Raw genomic sequence first — 20,183 nt, forward strand, 5'->3', positions numbered from 1 at the left:
AAAAGCAATAAATATTTCTAATAAGATCATCATGTTAAGATCATCATATATTCAAGACTATCACTTACTCATCCTGTTGCACGCTCTTTTACATACAAATGGCCCCAGTTATTTGTCAAACAATTTTTTATTTATGTCTGAAGTAAGTGAACAAAGTTCAAGGAGAGTTCTGTCCTTATTATCTATCCCAGTTCATTGAACAACTACTTTCAATAAAGTGTTTACAGTTCTGACTGTCAGTTGTGGAATGTTCTTCCAGTAAACATCAGAGCCATTGATGAGCATGCTCACCTCAGGATGTAGATCAGTGGCCTTGATGTTGGGGTCTCAGGGGGTATAGTGATTGGCAGCCTTGGGTTGTGGTACTTGGGGAAAGTTGAATGAATGTGAGTGTGCCTGGTAATAGTAGTGGAAATGTGTGGTGTATTGTAAAAGTAATTATTACTGATTGTATTTTTAAGCTTATGTTAATTTTATATGTATTTTAAATTGTTCTAGTTTTAAAGAAGGGGAATTATGTTTAGTTAATAATGTAAATATGATTTTTTTAAATTTTTAGTTTAATTTTTGATGAGGTTAATTGGTAGAGAGGACTTTATAGCCCTATATTCACTTTTAATAATCATTCTTTATTTCATTTAATGTATATGAGAGCTAAGTGCTTAACACTAGGACACCCATTAGAAGAAGAAAAATAACATATAATGTGTGCTACATTGTAACATTGTAGTTGCTTAGAACTTAATACAGTTATCCTGATAATGTGGTAGTGTAAATCCTAGTTGTATACAGTGATGGTATCTAGCAACAATGAGCCTGTGTCTGTGTACTTTACACATAAGAGCTTTCACCAAGTGATAAGTTCTGTTACTGACCACAGACACAGGTGCAGCCCCATTACTGTAAATGGCTTATGCCGTGAGCAATCTCCAACAGGTTAATAAAAAGAATGACTTCATTCATCTGTCAGCCAAACAAGGAACTATTTGTTTTACATTGTTTGCAGCGAATAACATAACATTGTTTGCATTAATTTTATTATCTGAGTGGTAGTGTCACTATTGTCGTCGTCGTGTACTCAATGATATTGTTATTGAAATAGTAATGCTCTTGGTTGGGTCAAACATCAAAATATGGGAAGAAGTCTATATTCTAATGATATTAGAGATCTTGTTGGTGAATATTCGTAAATGGGGGAAGGTATTGGTGAAGATAAATAATTTTACAATAAAACATTTTCAGTTTAATATAACATATTTAAATGTACAGCAAACAACTGTTATATGTAATGGGACATGCACTCCTGCAGGTATGAAGAATTGTCTTTTATTTCAGCTTGGAATTTGTTAAATTTGTCAGAATATTTAAAACTTTACATTTAAGCAGAAATGTTATTAATTAAATTACATACCACTTGGTGCTTTTATAATACTGTAGATGATCAATATAAAAGGTTTAGTAACAAACCTAGTCTAGTAAACATTTGTTTTTATAAACTATTTAATTTAAATCCCAGTAATTTTAATGGTCGGAATTAAGTACCATTTTGGAATCTGAGTCAGAGTGACATATTCAGTTATGAAATCACCGAGTGGAGACTCGGAACGGTGGACCACTGAGCGTAGTATGTTGGTTGATGAGTCAATAACCCACGATACCTACATGTCAGCTCCGTGAGACGTCTGTTAGTGTCACACGTTGTGGCTTGCCAAGCTATGAGGGTTAAATATACCTGAACATTAAACAAACATTTGTAGTATAGTTCTATCGTGTTTTATATAATTGCATACTACATCCTGCATGGTTACGAGTATTGTTACTTGTAGGAACAATGAACATTATCTATAACTTGTGAATTATGTGTATTTAGCTAATACAACGTGTCAAAAAAAAACCTTACAGTATACTACTGTGACTATATTTGGTTCAATAAATAAAAAACTAATTGTTGCCTTTAATCAATCATTATGAAATATATTACGTTACATGCGATATGTTTTTCTTGACAAACTGCCTCAGATATATGTGTATAGGTTCTGTGTATTACCTGACGTCGGAATGTTCGTCGTTGACCGTAACGCTGGTCATCACTCTGCGCAAGTTTGTTAGTCTTCTTTTCAGCATCGTGTACTTCAAGAACTCGTTCACCATGTGGCACTGGATTGGAACGTTGATGGTGTTTACGGGCACCCTCGTCTTTACAGAAGTTCCTCAAAAGTTGATGCAGTCCACTGTATCAACTTCTGTACAAAAGGAAAAGAAAAGTCAGTGATTCCGTAATTTCTACGAATTTGTTAAATATTTTTGTAGTAGACTTGTTTCTAATGTATTTATTTGTTAAATACATAGTTTTAAGTTATTTTTGGTACATTCAAGGTTTTATATCATTTTACTCTGCTTTAGATAAACTTGTTGACTGTTACAAATATTTACATATTTACAACTGTTGATTTAATTAAGGTCTGTTCGTCCACCATGCTCTTAAATAATACTGAACTATGTTAAAGTCCATCAGGATCGTAGCCAATAACAGTAATAATATTTTAATTTTTTGTCACTCGATGTAAAATGTGTTTTTGGATAAAAATCTCATCTGCAATGCAAAATTGTACTAAATATTGAATGTTATGGTAAAAAGATGAAATGTGTACAGTAAGTAATCATTATGAATGAATTTTAAATTAGTAATATATAAATAGTTCTATGCAAAATCCATAAAAATAAAAATTGTTACATGTTTATTGAAGTAAAAATTAAGGCATCTAAATTAATTTTACATCTTAATTTCAAATAAAATAATTTTAAACAGACAAAAAGTTCTTATCAAATCAGAATGTTTAAAACAACCAATAAATTTAGTCTCATTTTAAATTTGTAGTTTATTTATAATAAAATATTATAAATATTCATGGATAAGTTGATTTTAAGATCTACAATCCTGTTCCCATTTTAAATGTAGCAAGGCCTTCACTATTTTAGGGATGAATTTGCTTTCAGTTCAAATCTGTTAAATTTGTCAGCCAAAAAGATACGAGTATGTGATATAAACTGCTCTACTAAACCAAGTTATAGTAAGCACAGGAGATAGACAGACCTATTTAAACATTTGAGACTTTGACTTTGCATTTATGGTATGAGCAAATATGAGCACATGGGAGGCACAAAAGTATCTTAATCACATATGATGTTTTTGAGATAAAAATGTGATGCAAACTAAAAATCCAACATATTTACAAGATAATTTACTATATTGAAATGTTGCACATTTTTCTCTTGTCTTTGAGCAAAGGTACCTTTTATTCATCAGTCTGTTTTATTACAGATTGTGTTGTTCCCCATCCCTTTGCTTTGATAGCCTACTGGCCACATTTTGTGTAAGGTTGCACTTTGCTAAGATTGTAACTTTCTCTGCCTTTTTAGATAATTTCTTGAAATCAATTCAATTTACAGAAGGAATACAGTGAGCAGAGTTTGAGTCAGGAGTTGTATAATTGGAGAGAAAAATTATTTTAAATCGTGACATTCTTTTATCAGACCTGTTTAAGGACTCATAGAGGATTTCTGGGCACATTCCATGGTGTGTGTTTAATATCATCCATCGACTATTTGGTATGGAACTGTACCTGCTGTAGCCTATATTAGTCTGAAATGTAGGCTGATTATTTGCCACATCAAACTTGCTCTTATACACAAACTGAGATTTGTAATATTTGAATTAGAGGTGATTCCTTCTGATTTTAAATTTATAGTTTGTTTGACAGGTGAGATGAAACTTTAGATTGCTATTCTAAAAAAGAAAGGATACAGTTGTCATTCCTTCTGTTGTTTTTACCTTTTAAAATTAGGGGATCATGGCCTGTGTGATTTTATATTGAGCTCTAAACCTCAAACTTTAATCAGTTTGTGACACAAATAACATCGATTACACACAATAATAATGGAGGTGGTAAAACATTAGCAGAATCAATAGTTTTGAATTAACAAAACGTGTAATATTGCTCAATTTCATATTTTTATATTATTTTTGAACATCAATGATGGACCTGTTAATGGTCAAATTTGTCAGTTTATAACATATACTTATTGAAACTAATACTAGTAATTTTACTGTTTTTCTGTCAACATGTTTAACAACATGCCTAACATGCTGCATATTATTGTTTAATTTATTATTGTTAGTTTTATATCAAAATTACATCAAATGACGATGCATCAATAATATTTTTTTACACAGTTCTATATTAGGCCTGTAAAAAGTTCTTTTTTTTGTCAAACCTAATCAGAGAATTAAATTAAGCATTTTTCTCTCATAAACAACTGATAACAACTCTGTGTTGTAGATAAGACATTGTCTGAGAGTAGTTTCACGGAACCTATTGATACAACTTGTCAACATTATCTAAGTAGTACTTAAATGTTTAAAATTGAATGGTACTATACTAATATTTTTAGATATTGTGTAGCTAGTCATTTGTAACTAAACCATTATATTAGTTTTTGAATACAATATATTTTCTAATATTAAAAAAAATCCAAAGTGTGTGTATATGTATGACATGTATTTTGTTCAAGTCTTCCTATTTTGACAAAATTAATAATAAATGTTTTGTTTTGTTGTAGCATACAATTATTAGAATGAACTACTGTTTTATGAACTAATGTATAGTGTTTCTTCCAAACCAAGTGCACAGTGAGAATTTGTTATTGAAAGTCTTGAGTGAATTCAATCCATATCCATATAATTTAAAGCTGTATTGAGTATAATTTAGTTTATAAAATGATTTTATCACTGTTCATTGCATATTTACTTTGTAGTTTAATTCACAGAATTTTCTGTTTGGGAACCTCAATATCATGTCTCTGCCTGTCGGTACATGCAGAACACAGAAACACAAACACACACATTGTTATTTGGTAGTGGTGAAGGTTGTAGTATTTAGCAGTAAACCTAAATATGTATCTTTCTCATATTTAGTTTAATAAGTCATATTACATTGTGTTTGAGAGCCCCACTTATAGCTTGGTTACAATTCAAGTTATATTCAGATTTTGTGAGTATAAACAAATGTGTTGCACGTTGAGACCATGAGCATCAACTATTGTGTTGACAGTTGCAACAAGTCATTCCTTTGCATACAGTTTGTGAACTTCATGTGTACTCAAGAGCATTGGCTACATTTCATGTGTTGTGTTTCATATCGTACTAACATTAATTAGGAGTAATTTTATAATAGAATAGATTTTACATTCCTACTGGTTAAGATAATATTGTTATTGGAAATGTTGATTATTGTTATTTTTGTTATAAAAAAACTGTTATTGAATAAATTTAATGTTGGATAAACTAATTGAATAAAAATAATGTTGGCATTTCCTGTCAAAATTTTCTTATAATAAGCCACTTTACACCTTAGGGTTTTGGCCTTGGAAATAAACTAAAACCATATGGGAGTGAGTATCCAGACACGGTCCATATGCTAAGAATGATAGAATTATTTTTAATAGATAAGGGTGTGCTAAATAAATGTTAGAAGAAGAGTTCTTGATAAGAGCTGGACGCAAGCACTTGTTTTTAATCCTCTCCCGTACTAAAAGCCCAAAATGACTCTGGCTAACTGTCCGTCTCCCGTACAAGATATTATACTATGAACTATTTCAACACTTTGATAAATATACAAATATTTTCCTGTTCCTTTTTATTTTTCCCTTGTTTATTTCTGTTTCTGCACGTGTTTATTTGTTATATGTTGTGTTGTTACAAACGTGGCGAGTTCAACAAAAAAACAATTAGGTATACAAATATTTTTTAGATGATATGGCGTCTACATAAGTCAATGTTACAAGTATATTGTTTCAAAATAATAGTATTTTGTATTTTGATAACTTTAACGTTACAAATAAAATAATGACTTTACAATTGAATACAAGAGAACTAAACATATTTTATTTATAACCTTGAAGAAAACGTTTTAAGACCCATCATTTGGTATTATTATGAAATGCATGTTTCTAAGCTGCTAAACATAATGTAGCTCAAACTTCATCTTTTTTATTAATTAAACAACAAACCAGTATGTCTTTTGCTTGATCGGCTCTGGAAACTTCAGCACTATATAATGCGTATGGGAGAAGTGCAATGAAAGAACAACTAAAAAAGCAATACATAAGTCACACAAATTTTATAAACTATTTTACAATCTATTGTTTAACACCACTTACGGCAGACATATTCTTATTGAAACAATATTTTCAAACGTCAGGTAAGGTATTAAAAAAATAAAATAGTTATTATATTGTATATCATTGGTTTCTAAAAATAATAGTGATTTAGTTTTTCAAAATGAATGATATATCCAGTCTGAGTTAAAAGTATGGATACACTCTGTTTAGTTTATGATGGATAAAAATGGAGGGATGGAACTTGGGACAATATTCTAGTAAATAAAATGATAGTAAATATAAATTTTGGGACTGGTACAATGGCATTTTTGGGAAGGAGAGGGGCTCAACATTTTTAAACGTAAAGACCCATTAAGTGACACCTCATTTGAAAGGTCCTGATAAAAGAAGAAGAACAGTGGAAACTAGTATTTTTTTATCTCAACCCAGTACAAAATGGCAGCTTATTGTAATTAATTAAGTTAAAAGCATGGATGGATCCTGCTCAACCAACATTGGACAAAGATAGAAAAATGAATCTCAAGACACCCCTCTAGGACACGAAAGTGAAACATTTCCCCAAAATAGGCTTTTTGGGGGGCAGTTTAAAATTTTTCATGTAAAGTTACAGTATCACTAGTAATTACAATTACGTTAAGCAATAAAACGACTAAAACTTACTAACCTGTGTTTTTTATATCAGATGTACAAACTGCTGTCTCAGGACAGTGTGAAACAGTCCAAGGCTGTTGTAGAAACTCAAACCGGCACGCTGTATGGATTCACACAGGATTTGTTTGAATTTTCGCTACTATTCTGTCCCTAAGGTCATGAATGCACTGGGTTTCGTTTTTAATGTGACCCCACACAAAGTAGTCAAGTGGAGATAGATCTGGCGATCTTGGTGGCCACTCGATACTTCTTCTTCTGCCTATCCAGCAATTTGGAAAAATATTGTTTAAATGCTCGTAAGAAATGCAGGCCACAGTGTAGAGGTGCTCCATCCTGCTGGAACCAAAATTTATTACATTTGTTGGTTGCCACTTAGATGGCTGGATAAACCTCATTTTATAATATTTCCTGGTATACCTTGGTATTAAGGTTTCCATCAATAAAAAAAGCGCCCAACAAACTGATCCCTCACAATGTCAAGCCAAACGTTTAAAATTTTCAGGGTGCTGGGTGTGTTGCTCTCTTATCCAACCAATAACATCAGCCAATAACATCAGCCAATAACGAGCATTGTGTCTGTTATGTTATTGTTTAACATGAAAGTTGCTTCATCTGACAAAGCAATGTTGTTTAATCTAATTGTATTATTATCAATGTTCACATCATTATTTCATAAAATTCTATTCGACGATCAAGATCGTCCTCACTTAGCTCATGAACTTAATGAATTTTTTATGCATTATAACCACTGTCATGTAAAACTTTACAAACTGATGTTTGAGATATTCCTAATGCTGAAGAAACATTTCTTGTTGAGGCATGAGGATCTCCTACAACAGACTGAAAAGACATATTCAGAATTTTTCTTTTTCAATCTGCAGATGCCAGTCTCTCTATTAGAGGAAGAAACATTTTTGACAAGGAAACACATAGAACTTGTTATAAGAGACATTATTGAAAAGCAATACATAAGTCAACCAAACTTTTAAATGAAGCAAGATGACCAATAAAACTGTAAATATTGAGTAAGGTCTTGACCACTACCAATTTCCTTTCTGTATTTTTGAATCTTCATTGATCATTTTGTTTTGAAGTCTACTACTTTTTCATAACCACCACAGTATTTATCTAGCCTCACAATAGTTCAGTTATTGGTGCCTTATAATGATGTTGGACAGTAATATAACTGTAAGCCAAATGTTCAGTTGAAATGAACTAAAAGCTCAAGAAACTCAGAAGAAGCTCAATTAATATTTACGTTTTGAGGCATTGACTTAAGCTTACAGTACACCAATCCTCCCAGTGGTCAGTGACACTTGACTAGTAGAACTTTTTAAATTGTCCAAAATACCCTTGAAGCCTAACCAATGCAACACTTGAAAAATGTAGGTGGTGTTATTGAAAACAAGCTGAGTGTGAAGGTAATTTTCATGCTCTGTAAGAAATTGCCTAAGTTTTTTTTGAAAAAATTAATTAGTTTAAAGTACTTATATGTATGATCTCAGTGCGCCTAATTACTGAATTACATACTCAAATAGCGGTAGTATGTAATACTCAAAAAAGGAAGGAGTATAGAAACCGAAAGGTATACCATGGACCTCTTACTTGTATACTTTCCCTTATAGTTTGTAGCCTTGCAAAATTTCGTAAAAATCACAAGTCTGCCACAGTATGATGAGCTGAAAGAACAGGAAGTCTTAGCTCCTTTTTTGCATCTACTTGAACCAGTTTATGATATTTGCAGTCCACTAAAGAATTTCCTCTGCATAGCTTCAATATTGTTGGTAACCTGTGTAAGTTTTATCCCTATTCCAGACATGGTCACAGACTGAACACGTTTTCCAACCAAAGATCAGCAAGACATTGTACAAGAATATCTGTTAAAAATCTGGTGATCCACATGTCAATACCTTTCTGTACTATAAACAAGGGAATGAAATGTCTTCTCTTGCAAAACTATGGGAGAAAGACAATTTATCCTGACTTTCGTAAATAAATATATTTGCAGCACAAAGATAATTAAATCCAGTTTTGGAAGCAATACAAGTAAGAATTGCACAGAGGTTATTAAGAAAAACACTTGTAACTTATGAAGTTTTTATTCATAACCACCCATTTGCCATTCATTATTTTACAAAACAACTATTTACTTAATATAAACATTTGTTGAATGAGTTTATATATGTTACATGTTTGTTAGTATTAAACGAACGGTATTGTCAATATTTCCTTAGGAACTGCTACTAAATACACTTAACCGTTTCTACGAGAGGGCAAGCATTTTGCTGAGTGCAAATAACATCGTGGATGCTGCCCTTCCATTATTTACATATTTACTATTTTGTGATTTAACTTTACTCCACGCAAATGATCTAACTCTTACCTTATCTAATAATAGATTCATTTAGATATGGACTTGTTGAGCAAACAATTAATTCACATAATTATGTAGTTAAAGATTTGTTACATTTCTATAACATTTTCCACTGCAATATTTATTTATTTTCATAAGTTCAGAATTCACACTGTAAATAAAATATCATGTAAACCTATTTATAGTTTATTCATTTCTAAGATCATTTTAAGAATTCTATAATAAAAGTGCCATGAGGAGACTGAATTACATTTTTTTTTTTAATAAGCTTTTAAAGTTATCTCTAAAAAGGTTATTAAGTGATCTCTAAAAATATTTTGTTGATAAGTAAACCATTTTTTACAAAAGATCATAAATGATTGTAATTTTCTTTTAATAACTACTTGATGATGTATAATTTATTATACTTTATCATTCATTTTACCTTTTTTGCATCAAATTTGTATTTTTTATTACACAGCTTGCTGATTTCGTTGGATTTAAAAGAAAGAATATAAATGGTATTAAAATTTAATAATTGGTGATACTGTACTTTTAAGAAAACATAACTGGACCAAAAGAGATATTCTTAAGTGTTGCAAAAAGTGACTCTGTGTAATTCTCATTGGTTCTGTGGATGAAGATTTGTGCTGTGTTGAGTTTTATAGCTCCACATTGTGTTTTACTAAGTGTTAATTTCAGAGCATTTTGTCTTTTAGATGGTTTGTGCCATTATTGTTTTTACTAAATTTCAGACTTTTAACCCGAAACAATAATTAGATATAACATGCTTTATTTTATCTTATTTTAACACTTACCTATGACAAATGTCAGTAAAAATCCTGTCAACCTTTAGAGTTACACCAAAAATGAAAACAGTAACATAGAATAAATCATCTTTCTGAGACATGGCTGGATAGTTTTGATACACCTGGATAGATAATGTGTAAATTATAATATGACATGACATTTTTATAATACAGTTTTTGTCCCTTTTACTTTACTTTTGTTTTGACATAAAACAATATAATATTTATTAGTAGATTGAACTGTTGTATTGTATAAATAATGAAAAATATTTACATAATTATTACCTGAATTATTAATTATCAAATGGATTAGCGTAAAAATAAATAATAGTAAAAATATCTCGTGGAAGACAGTTTTCTATGTTTTATTGAAAATTCAAAAAGTTTAATTTGTACACCAATATCATTTTAATGTTTAATATTAATTCTATGATAATGGTTAGCAATTCCAAGAATTCATATCAGCTATCTTAGTGGTGACTTTAGTCTAATTTAATTTTAGCCTTGAAACTAAGAAAACTTAAATCTAAGACAGGTTGCAAAGCTACTTGAAAATTTTCAATTTGGAAGCTTTTCTCCAGGGGAAACCATTCTTAATTTTGTTTTTGCAATGCACAATATCTTCAACTACTAATATTGTTAAAATAACTACAAATAGGTTAGAGTAGACTAATAGTAGCTGTTTAAAGTTTATTTTTTAAATATATTGATAAATGGGATATAGACACTTGTACAGTGACAATACAAATTAAAACAGATATGTGTTAGAATCATAATTTTATGTTTTGTATTTCTATGCTAACTGCAAAATAAGTAACTATTATATTAAGCATTATGAACAATAAAAGATTGTGACAATTGGAATTGTTTACACAAAATTCCGGCTAGAACCAGATTGTTATTTTTTATTGTATGATCATGTTATGCTTGAACTGTGATAAAAATAGTTCCAGAGTGATCAGCTGAGATGGTATCAGTTGCCAGGATAATATAAATCTGTAGTTTTATGTAAATGTTTAAATATACCTTAGACACTTTTTAGTAACACTTGGCAGTACAGTTCAACACAACTAGTTACAAAAGTAAAATGAATCCTGTTATTCTATCTGAATTAATTAAAACTAATAAATCATGTTAACTTGTAAAATACCACTTTCACAAGCATGTGATACATTCCAAATTTAATTTTTGGAATTGCTAACCTGACGATATAATAATAGTATCAAACATAACAACCAACACCAAATATAGGTGTCTACGGGCGTGGGAGGATCTGTACAGTAAAATGTGTTATGTTATACAGCGATGCTCATCAGCTGTACCTCATCACCTCACAACTTGCTCCATAATGACACTCCTTATCACTCAAATGGCTTTCTAATGGCTGAAAGCAACTAAATCCTCAAGGTTAGGTTAGTTTATAATTTTCATCTATTTTAGTTTTTTATAAAATAAAAAAAATCCATATAAAATTGAATATAACAAGACTGTAATAACATTTTACGTATTTCTTCTTATTGTGGCTGGGTACAGTTTTATAAGATGTGTTAGTTTTTATTGTTACTCTCCTGAAAATTTTAAAGTTTAGCACTTATATGTCAAGTTATATATTATAAGTCAATAATAATTCATCTATAAATTCTCTGTTCTATTTGGTAACTATATCCACCTAGCCATCATTAAATGTTTTTGTGTCTAAAAATATGGTACAAAATCATTTTGACATAATGTTTCAAGTTTTGATTTTTGTTCCAGATCATTTACATCTGACAGTAAAATTGTTACTATAGGGATAAACACTATGTTACAGAATAATGTTCTAATTAATAAATACAATTTTCATGTGTAGAGGTCACATTCCCAAAATCTTAAATTTGATTGCTTACCAAGTTTGAATTACATAATTAAAAAAAATTGGTCAATGAAGCATTGTAATTAAATAAAGCATGGTAGTAGGAAAACAAAAATTAAGTATTGAAAAATTGCAAACATCATTGTAATTTTAAATTTTATTTTCCTATTGAAGAGTAATTTTAAATGTTACTTTATTTCATAGATGAGTAGGACAAACCATGTACTATTGAGTTTCCTGGAACCTTCAGCAGGAGTTCAATTAGTTAATAGATGGTATACTTTGTTGAAAATTTCATTAACCAGTGGCCAAAAGAGTTGCTTAACTAATTGACTAGTTATTCCAGATATTGTGTGTGTTAAATTCCTTTGTTAAATCAATAATCTAAATGGAAAGAATTAGATTAAAAAAAACGGTTTCTATCTTATTGAAAAAGTTTGTGTAGGCATCATTGACAATAAACCGGTTCCAAAACACTCCAGCCCCTAAATATCTCAAAACCCAACCTCCATGTAGCTGAATAACAGGACCATGGAGTATAGTAAAAAATCCTTGACGTTAAAAAGTCTAATTCTTTTTAAATGTTGCATTGGGAGAGGTGTGAAAAATAGGTTTATGGACAGCTAAGAAATATGAGACACTAGAGTAACGTATGTTCTAAATTTTATCCATTATGTTGCCATATTGCAATTTGTAATATCCACCAAAAAAGGCAACGCTCATTGCACTTTAGTTACAAAATCTTCTCTGAGAAGTCGCCATGTGATGGAAGCTTAGTATAACATGTTCACGTGCACCTACTCATTGCTTTGCATACCCCATCAGACTATATGTGACCAAAGTGTGTAGACTTTTGTGTTTTGAAGGCTCATACAAGACCGATCTCTAATAAAATACATCACTCAGGGAGTATAATTAATTTAATAAATGAGGTGTCTGTGCAGTTATCATATGTTTACACAACTCACATGTTTTTAGAATTAAGAGACATTCTCTAGAATGCTAAGTCAAGATAACAACAATTTGCCATGTCTTACAACCTTGGCATCCTGGAATGTCGCATCAAAAATCAATTGTTTAACCGTAATGTTAATCAGTGGTGGATGTGCACATATTTAATTTTAACAATCGTAATAATTAAGCACAAAGTGCTAAAAAACTATTTTCCTACCATCATATATATTTACCAAATGGAAATAAAGTAACAGAGTGTTGATTCTTGAAGTACCATCCGAGTTGAATACCATTATGAGCAACTTTACAAAACATAACATGAGCTTCATCCTTATTTGTTAACAACAGTCAATACACAAACTCATACATAAACAATCTAACTATTTCACGATTGGAATGTATAAATGTTGCTTGACATACATAAAGCTAATATTCTTTATATTAAAGTACCTAAATTCAAATCGATATAATAATATTTCAGTAGTAAGATCTTTACCCACAATATGTACAGACTTTGAAAGCTCTTTTATGGATAAAATATAATATAATATGATTGGTTATTCCAATGATATAGTTTACAAACACTAAAACTATTTACATTCATTTTATGAGGCAGAGCTTAGTTGTAACAAATTTTAAAATATATGCAAACAAAAATTCAATAATTGATATATGACACTTTTGGTTAATTTACGTAAGTAAAGAAATTCCAACACACACTGGTTTTTATATTTTATAGATTACATAGTTGTTAACAAAGGCTGATAGATCTCAGATTTTAATTTTCAAGAATTCTAAAGTATGGTAATTTAAAAGATCTTTGTTATACGTTTTTGTCTTCATTATATGTTTTTTAAAAGGTACGTTTGTAACCATCCAGTGAATTTGGTATTTATATAATAAAACTGTGGAACGTTCACTTTCTTGAACTATAGGCTTTGTGTAGGTTTTCAATATGAATACACCAAAGTAATTAAAATAACCATCCCATTTTTTATTACAACCCCAATCCACATTTTTCATTGAAGTATTCATGCAATCAGTTGCAATTTCCATGAGTAAATTTTAGTGGTGTGCCTACCAACAAAACGTGGTGTAAGTGACCTACTCAATCTAATATAATTAAAGTAGGAAATAAACAAAATAAAATTGATAATGTGGAAGCAAAAAGCTCTCTCTACATTGTCCAACACATGATACTGGCCAGCGTGACGGCGAAGGTGAGGAAACCTGAAGTTGCTCTGGCCACCGGGTTACGGGTATCCTCGTTGTGGTGGAGGATCCATGGCGGAGGTCTGCTCGGGGGAAAGTGGGGAACCGGAGGGTCGGTCCTGGCCTCCAGAGTGGTCCCCGCCTCCCCGACCCAGTCCTCCCCACTGTGGTTGTCGCTGTGGTGGCCGCCATGAGTCTTCCTTTTGCCACCTTGATGCTTCTCCTTGGTGTGCACCGTCTTGTGGGGCTTCTTGCGTGTTGTTGGCTTCACCGGCTCGTAGTAGTTAGGACTTGGCATTATCGTCGTCTTCGGGATATGTAGCTCTGAAAGTCAAGTCAGTTGGTAAGTGTTTTTGCAAAAAAAATAATAGTCAGCCATGTTTTATATAGTTACAATCTGTGTGGTCATCACCTGTCAAGAAAGTTGTAATCATACTTTTAGATGGTCAATGAAGAAGATTAAATGTTTTAAATGTCCTGTATGTTTACTTGTAATGTTGCAAACGGAAAAGTCTAAAAAATCAATGAAATCAGCAAGATGTGGCAAACAATTTGTGCTGTTGTGAGTGAATCAATTTATATTTTATGTCAATTATCACATACATTTTTATCTTAAAAAACCCTTTCATAAGTTGTTAATACTGAAAACCTAAATGTACTGTAAATGCTGTGAATGTATATTTTGAGTAGTACACACGTGCAAATAGTTACAAGTTTCTTTTTATAATTTTTTAAGTAGACATATTAATCTTGCAAACAAGAGGTTTCAACCTCATAAGAATTTTGTATTAGGACATGAAAGGGAGCATTCAAACAAAAAATAAAACTGTTGATTGCCATTTATTTAATATAAATTTTTAATTCAGTAAAATTATATGTAAGTTACTCTAGTATGTTATTTTGTAACATCTAGGAGTACACCCTGAATTTCATTTTAGGAGTAATAATTACCATTGTTTTTTTAACTGCACAATTATATATCTATCTGTATTATTAAAATTTTTTGGTTTTTACATGCGATTTTAAGTATAACAAACTAATTTCCATCTTCACACTTGGTATCAATCAAAAGTTCTTACACGCTGGATGCGCCTTTTGTGGATTTGAAATCAATCCAACTGCAGGGTTTCAAAAATTATAATGTTAATCTTGTGATATTAAAAAAAATTAAACTGATGATAACTAAAACGTGTTGCTCAGACAACTATTCTCAATTCACTAGAGCATCTCGATGATATCTGAGGCAGTGTTGCCATATCGCTGATGACCATCAGCTGCTTCCTGTACTGAGACAGATCAGTAATTTTTCATGCATGTAAAACTAGCAACAGTGTTGGGAGCGAAGTATAGAGGGGTAATCAAAACACACAACAACCATCAAACTGAAATGTTGTATGTGTCTGAGGAAGCCTTGCTATCGAAAGGCCTCACAAAAAGTAAAAGTATTAAATATTGGTTTTATGTTTTAATGTAATTAAGTTAACCATCAAACTATTTTGATGCAGGTTCTTCCTCTATGGGGTGGCCTATTGCCATGCACTTAATCCTCCAAGGACCTTTTGCGCACCCCGGAAGCACACCATGAGGCCGACCGACCGACCAGTCTACGGTTTCAGCAGTTCCACAAACTACTGAAAACAACCGATCAGGTCCTCCTGATTAAATTCGCCATCCTTGTCCAAACTACCAAAGATGGGGTACTGCTCCCTTGCTATTGCAGGGAAGTAAAGGAGCAGGTTTCAGCAGTTCCCTCCTGCTTGTCACACATTCTACAGAGCGGATCCTCCCGAAGGATACCGACTCTGTGAAGATGCTTCCTCAGGTGACCATGTCCCGTAACCAGACTCATAACCCGAGAAAACACTGATGTACTTGGTGCAGGTTACTCCAACCACCAAATTAATATCAGCTGATTGATTACAACATGCACGTGTGCTAATTCCTTTCTGATGGATTACACTGGTACATTTTTATTTTTATACAGAGAGAGGCCGACCACTTGTGATGTATAGCGGCTGAAACGAGAAACCTACCTTATTCGTTTCAATATAAACTTCCTTATTTTGACCTAAAGAATTTAGAAAAATAATTTTTAACGTCCAAAAATATCCTGAAATGGCTCTTTTGGAGGGGTTAGAAGGTTATTATTGAAAGGTTTTCATATGTAAAGGTCTTGAGCCGTCCTCGTTTCAAGGGTTTCTTTTCACTAATCATTCTAAAAAAAATTAAATTTATTCAGATTCTTGAATACAGGGTGGACCAAACATGTCAAAGTTATACGGTAGTGGTAAATATGGAGTTCCCAAATTCTTTTGGGTCGAAAATAGGCAGCTTTTACTTAAACAAACAGGTTCCTTGGTTCAGCTCTTATACATTGTAGACGGCTGATCTGCCGCACCCTATATTTACTAAGGGATACTATAACATAACTAATGTTGTTATCAACTGAAATACACATATAATTTAGATTCAAATTTATTCATTCTTCCATTAAGTTCAAATTTAAATTTCCCAAAATTTCCTTGTACTATGCTCCTTAAGCACCAACATCTCTTTTATAAACAAATTTAATTAAATGTTTGGCTTTGATTTTAGCGTTTCCTTACCTTGCAGCCTTATAAGGCCCTCTGCCTTTCCCATGGCATTGACTGAGGAACAGACATAACCTCCAAAGTCACGTTTCTCAAGAGACCGGATGGTGATGTTCATCAGGAGGGAATAGTCATTGATAGGGTACTCTTCCATCGCATACTTTGCACTGGGCATCAGTTTTTCACCTGAGAATATAAACATATTAGTTATGAAATAATAAAGAAATGTAATAGGTTATATTACATTATTATATTCATAGTAGGTTATTTGAAAAAATAATTAGAGAGTTTGGTCATCTTGATTTATTAACTTTAACCTAGTTTGTAATCTGGTGTTAGGTTGGAAACTCACCCATGAAAGAGATCAGATTACATATATTGAAATATAGTTTTACTATTATTTTTTAATGATGAGAAATGTCTGCTAGAAATCTTGAAACCTTTACACCTTGATACCTTAAAACATATCAGCATGCAAGAATATGATGTATCTTTGCTCTATGTGGGATTTATAACCTGTATGAAAATGTTCAAAGCCTACCATTTTAGATTATTTAATTAAATGATACATATTTTTAAATGATCTAGAACAATATAATCCAAACTGCTGTCGTATTAGAACTTAATTTAAAGGATGCAACTTTCAAACTCATTCAGACCATAATGAATATAATGTGCCAAGTTTTGTTATATCAGTTAGGAGTTATAGTAGTGGTAAAGTTCACTCAAGTTGCTGCTGCTATGCTATCATGTACTTAAAATGTTGGTTTAAAACATTTAAAATTATAAAAGGTTTTACTTTCGGTGTATAAAATGCACTAGTTGAGATTTAAATGTTCTATAAAAGGTGAACTGCTGCCATATTGAATATTAAGTTGAATGAGTCTGAAAAAGTTAAAATTAATTAAAGGAGTTGTCATGTTCAAAATATTGCCAAGGATAGTTATATACATTCACAAACAAATGTTCTCATAGGAATTGATCAAGGAATTTTGCACAGTTTTTGGGAAATTCGGCCACAAGAGTGATTGCAAAAGACAAATAATTTTCAAACTATATTAAATTAAAAACCATGATAAGTCAAATTTTTTATGGAAATTACATTTTGTGACGGAATAGCTATAATCTGATTCCTGTCATCTTACTTTACTGATCTGCTTTTAAGAATTTTACCACCCCCACAAGTGTATAAAGGCATGTGATATAAAACTTGTGGTGTATGAAAGAATCTTTCACATGTAAGTAAATTATTATTGATTTATTGGATACTTATTAATTTAAAAAGAGATAAATAGGATAATTGAGTTGAAGCATTAACAATTAAATTCCTAAAAAACACCTTCATTTTAATGTTAAAAAAATATTTCTCTTATAAAAATTGCACATTTAAATTCTGTTGACAGATAATAAATAATCTGATGAGTAGTCTTTGTGGACAGTATTATTCTTTAAAACAATTGATACCATATGTAACTTTTGTGCAACTTGTTTTTTTCTATAAACTTTACTGAATTTTGAATTGCATGATGACTTTAGGAACTAACATCAACATCATCATCAAAATTTGTTGGTGGTCCAAAGGTGAGGACGTTGTCAGATTTTGTATCCTTGGATACAGACCTGTTTCTTTGAACCAGCTGTGCATCGCCTTGGGGGAAGTCTCCACATGACATTGCAGCACCACATCACTGCCTGCTGGAGCTGCTACTAACTGGTTGGACACTTTGGTCACAGGGGGAACTGCAATCGGACAGTCATTGTCAGAGTCAATGTACAGGTAGTTTATTGCACTGTGGGACAATTAGGTGGAGCATAATCAAGGTTAAATCCATAAACTTTTGGTGTAACATGTTCAAACTCAGTTACTCTTCCACAAGTCTAACATGTATCTTAGATGTATCAAGCGTGATGTGTTTGACATTTATATTTCTTCTCGTACATTTGTAAACACATTGGAGAAAACTCAACTGTCTCAACACACTGCTGCTGGTCAACTTTCTCACTTATCCTGGATTTATGTTTTCATTCCTAAAATTGTCATAAATTCATACTACATGTTATTTATATTTTAATAGATTTGGTCTACGTCTCTGCATATACTGGACAAAGGTTCCACTACATATACTGCAAATTATTCCACTTCGCAAGTATGTACAAAGTTGAAATTCGACATATACACTGCGAATAGAAAATAGAAAATATTTATGTATTGATTAACAATTTAAAGGATTAAAATAGTCCTTAAAACTGTTTTCTCTGTCAGATTAGCACTAGGGGGTTTTCAGATTTCTATAAAAAACGACGAAATCAATAAAACTACCATGTTATTATATATTGGTCTGCATAATTCTCATTATGTACATTGCAGAAAAGTAACACAAAATTTCAAAATTTGTGCTATGGGGAGTTTTTTGTGAACATATACATTTTAATTACCTTGAATTTTCGTAACCATACTGTACTGTAACAGTAAGGAAGTAGTCCGAAAAAGGTAAAAATATTTTGGTAGTACGTTGTATTTAATACCTTGTGTAAATTTTTGATATTGTAGCCTGGAAATAGATGGTTGAAAGTTGTAAACATTTTGTTTGCAGTTAGCACAGTAGGCATTTACGTATACGGACGGGGGTGTCTTCGAACAGGCCTCTAGGAAAGGTATGACTATGGAATTTTAACAGTACGTAGGCCTATATGAAAGAATACGTAGTGAGTGACAAGTTTTCCATTCATAAGAATTGTCATTTCCCTTCATATTACTTCATATAAAAAGGGAAATTTTATTAAAAAATATATTATTTTATATATTTATATATCCTTAGAAAAGGCTATTTCCTGTACAAAAACAGACATATGTACAAAAATGAAAATATTAATTTATCAGTTTTCATTGGGCTATATTACAAAATTGACCAATATTTCTATTTTAAATCCTTAAACTCATCTTGGAATGATGAAAAACGTTATTAATATTGTCTTCAAGGAAGTTATCCGTAACTCACTCTCATATAACTAGGCCATTGTTGTATCCTTTCTAGGCCAAAGGAAACTACAGATTTCCTACACAGTACAAATATATATTTGACTTACTTATATCCAGATAATATTATTCCGGGATATGAAAGCCAATTGACACTTTATTAAGCTCAATAATTTTTTTTGTACAGTCGTTAGAGGAATTTCCCGCAATAAAGAAAACAATCGTTAGTCGCACTAATTTTGGCAAGGATCGAAATGAGAGGGTAGTAAGAGTGAAAAAGGTCAAAGATCAAGTTTATGTTTGTAAAGGTCATAGGCTACTTATTTTAGCCTTTTCCACTCAAAACTTGTTAGATCGCAGCAGCGTCAGACAACAAGATAAACCAGCTGAAAACGACCTACCTGAAGTAGCCATTTTCAATATCGTTATAACTAACGATGACATAATTAATTTACTTTGTACATATCTGACGGCAGGTTTTAAATATAGTCTACCAAACTAAAAAAATTATACCTGTTAAGAAAATGTTTCATTTGCTATTTTATCCTGTTTGCTACCCTTTCATTACGACACACCAGAATTAATGTGGCAGATTATCGATTGC

General features: G+C 31.6%; 2 protein-coding genes across 2 annotated transcripts in view; one reads left to right on the plus strand and one right to left on the minus strand.

Moving 5' to 3' along the window:
* Positions 1-5,699, plus strand: part of LOC124355510 (UDP-xylose and UDP-N-acetylglucosamine transporter) — a 50,378-nt gene extending 44,679 nt beyond the window's left edge. Inside the window, exon 8 of the mRNA XM_046806673.1 lies at positions 2,020-5,699. Within this exon, the coding sequence (XP_046662629.1) occupies positions 2,020-2,272 (253 nt within the window). The 3' untranslated portion in view covers positions 2,273-5,699. The remainder of the gene's footprint in view (positions 1-2,019) is intronic.
* Positions 5,700-10,297: 4,598 nt separating this feature from the next.
* The window catches only part of LOC124356031 (roundabout homolog 2-like), a 164,441-nt gene continuing 154,555 nt past the window's right edge, over positions 10,298-20,183 (minus strand). The window contains exons 8-10 of the mRNA XM_046807175.1: positions 18,223-18,342; positions 16,618-16,788; positions 10,298-14,335 (exon numbers count right to left, since the gene is read on the minus strand). Coding sequence (XP_046663131.1) covers positions 13,977-14,335; positions 16,618-16,788; positions 18,223-18,342 — 650 coding nt within the window. The 3' untranslated portion in view covers positions 10,298-13,976. The remainder of the gene's footprint in view (positions 14,336-16,617; positions 16,789-18,222; positions 18,343-20,183) is intronic.

This window comes from Homalodisca vitripennis, chromosome 2, assembly GCF_021130785.1.
Source record: "Homalodisca vitripennis isolate AUS2020 chromosome 2, UT_GWSS_2.1, whole genome shotgun sequence".
Lineage (NCBI taxonomy): Eukaryota > Metazoa > Arthropoda > Insecta > Hemiptera > Cicadellidae > Homalodisca > Homalodisca vitripennis.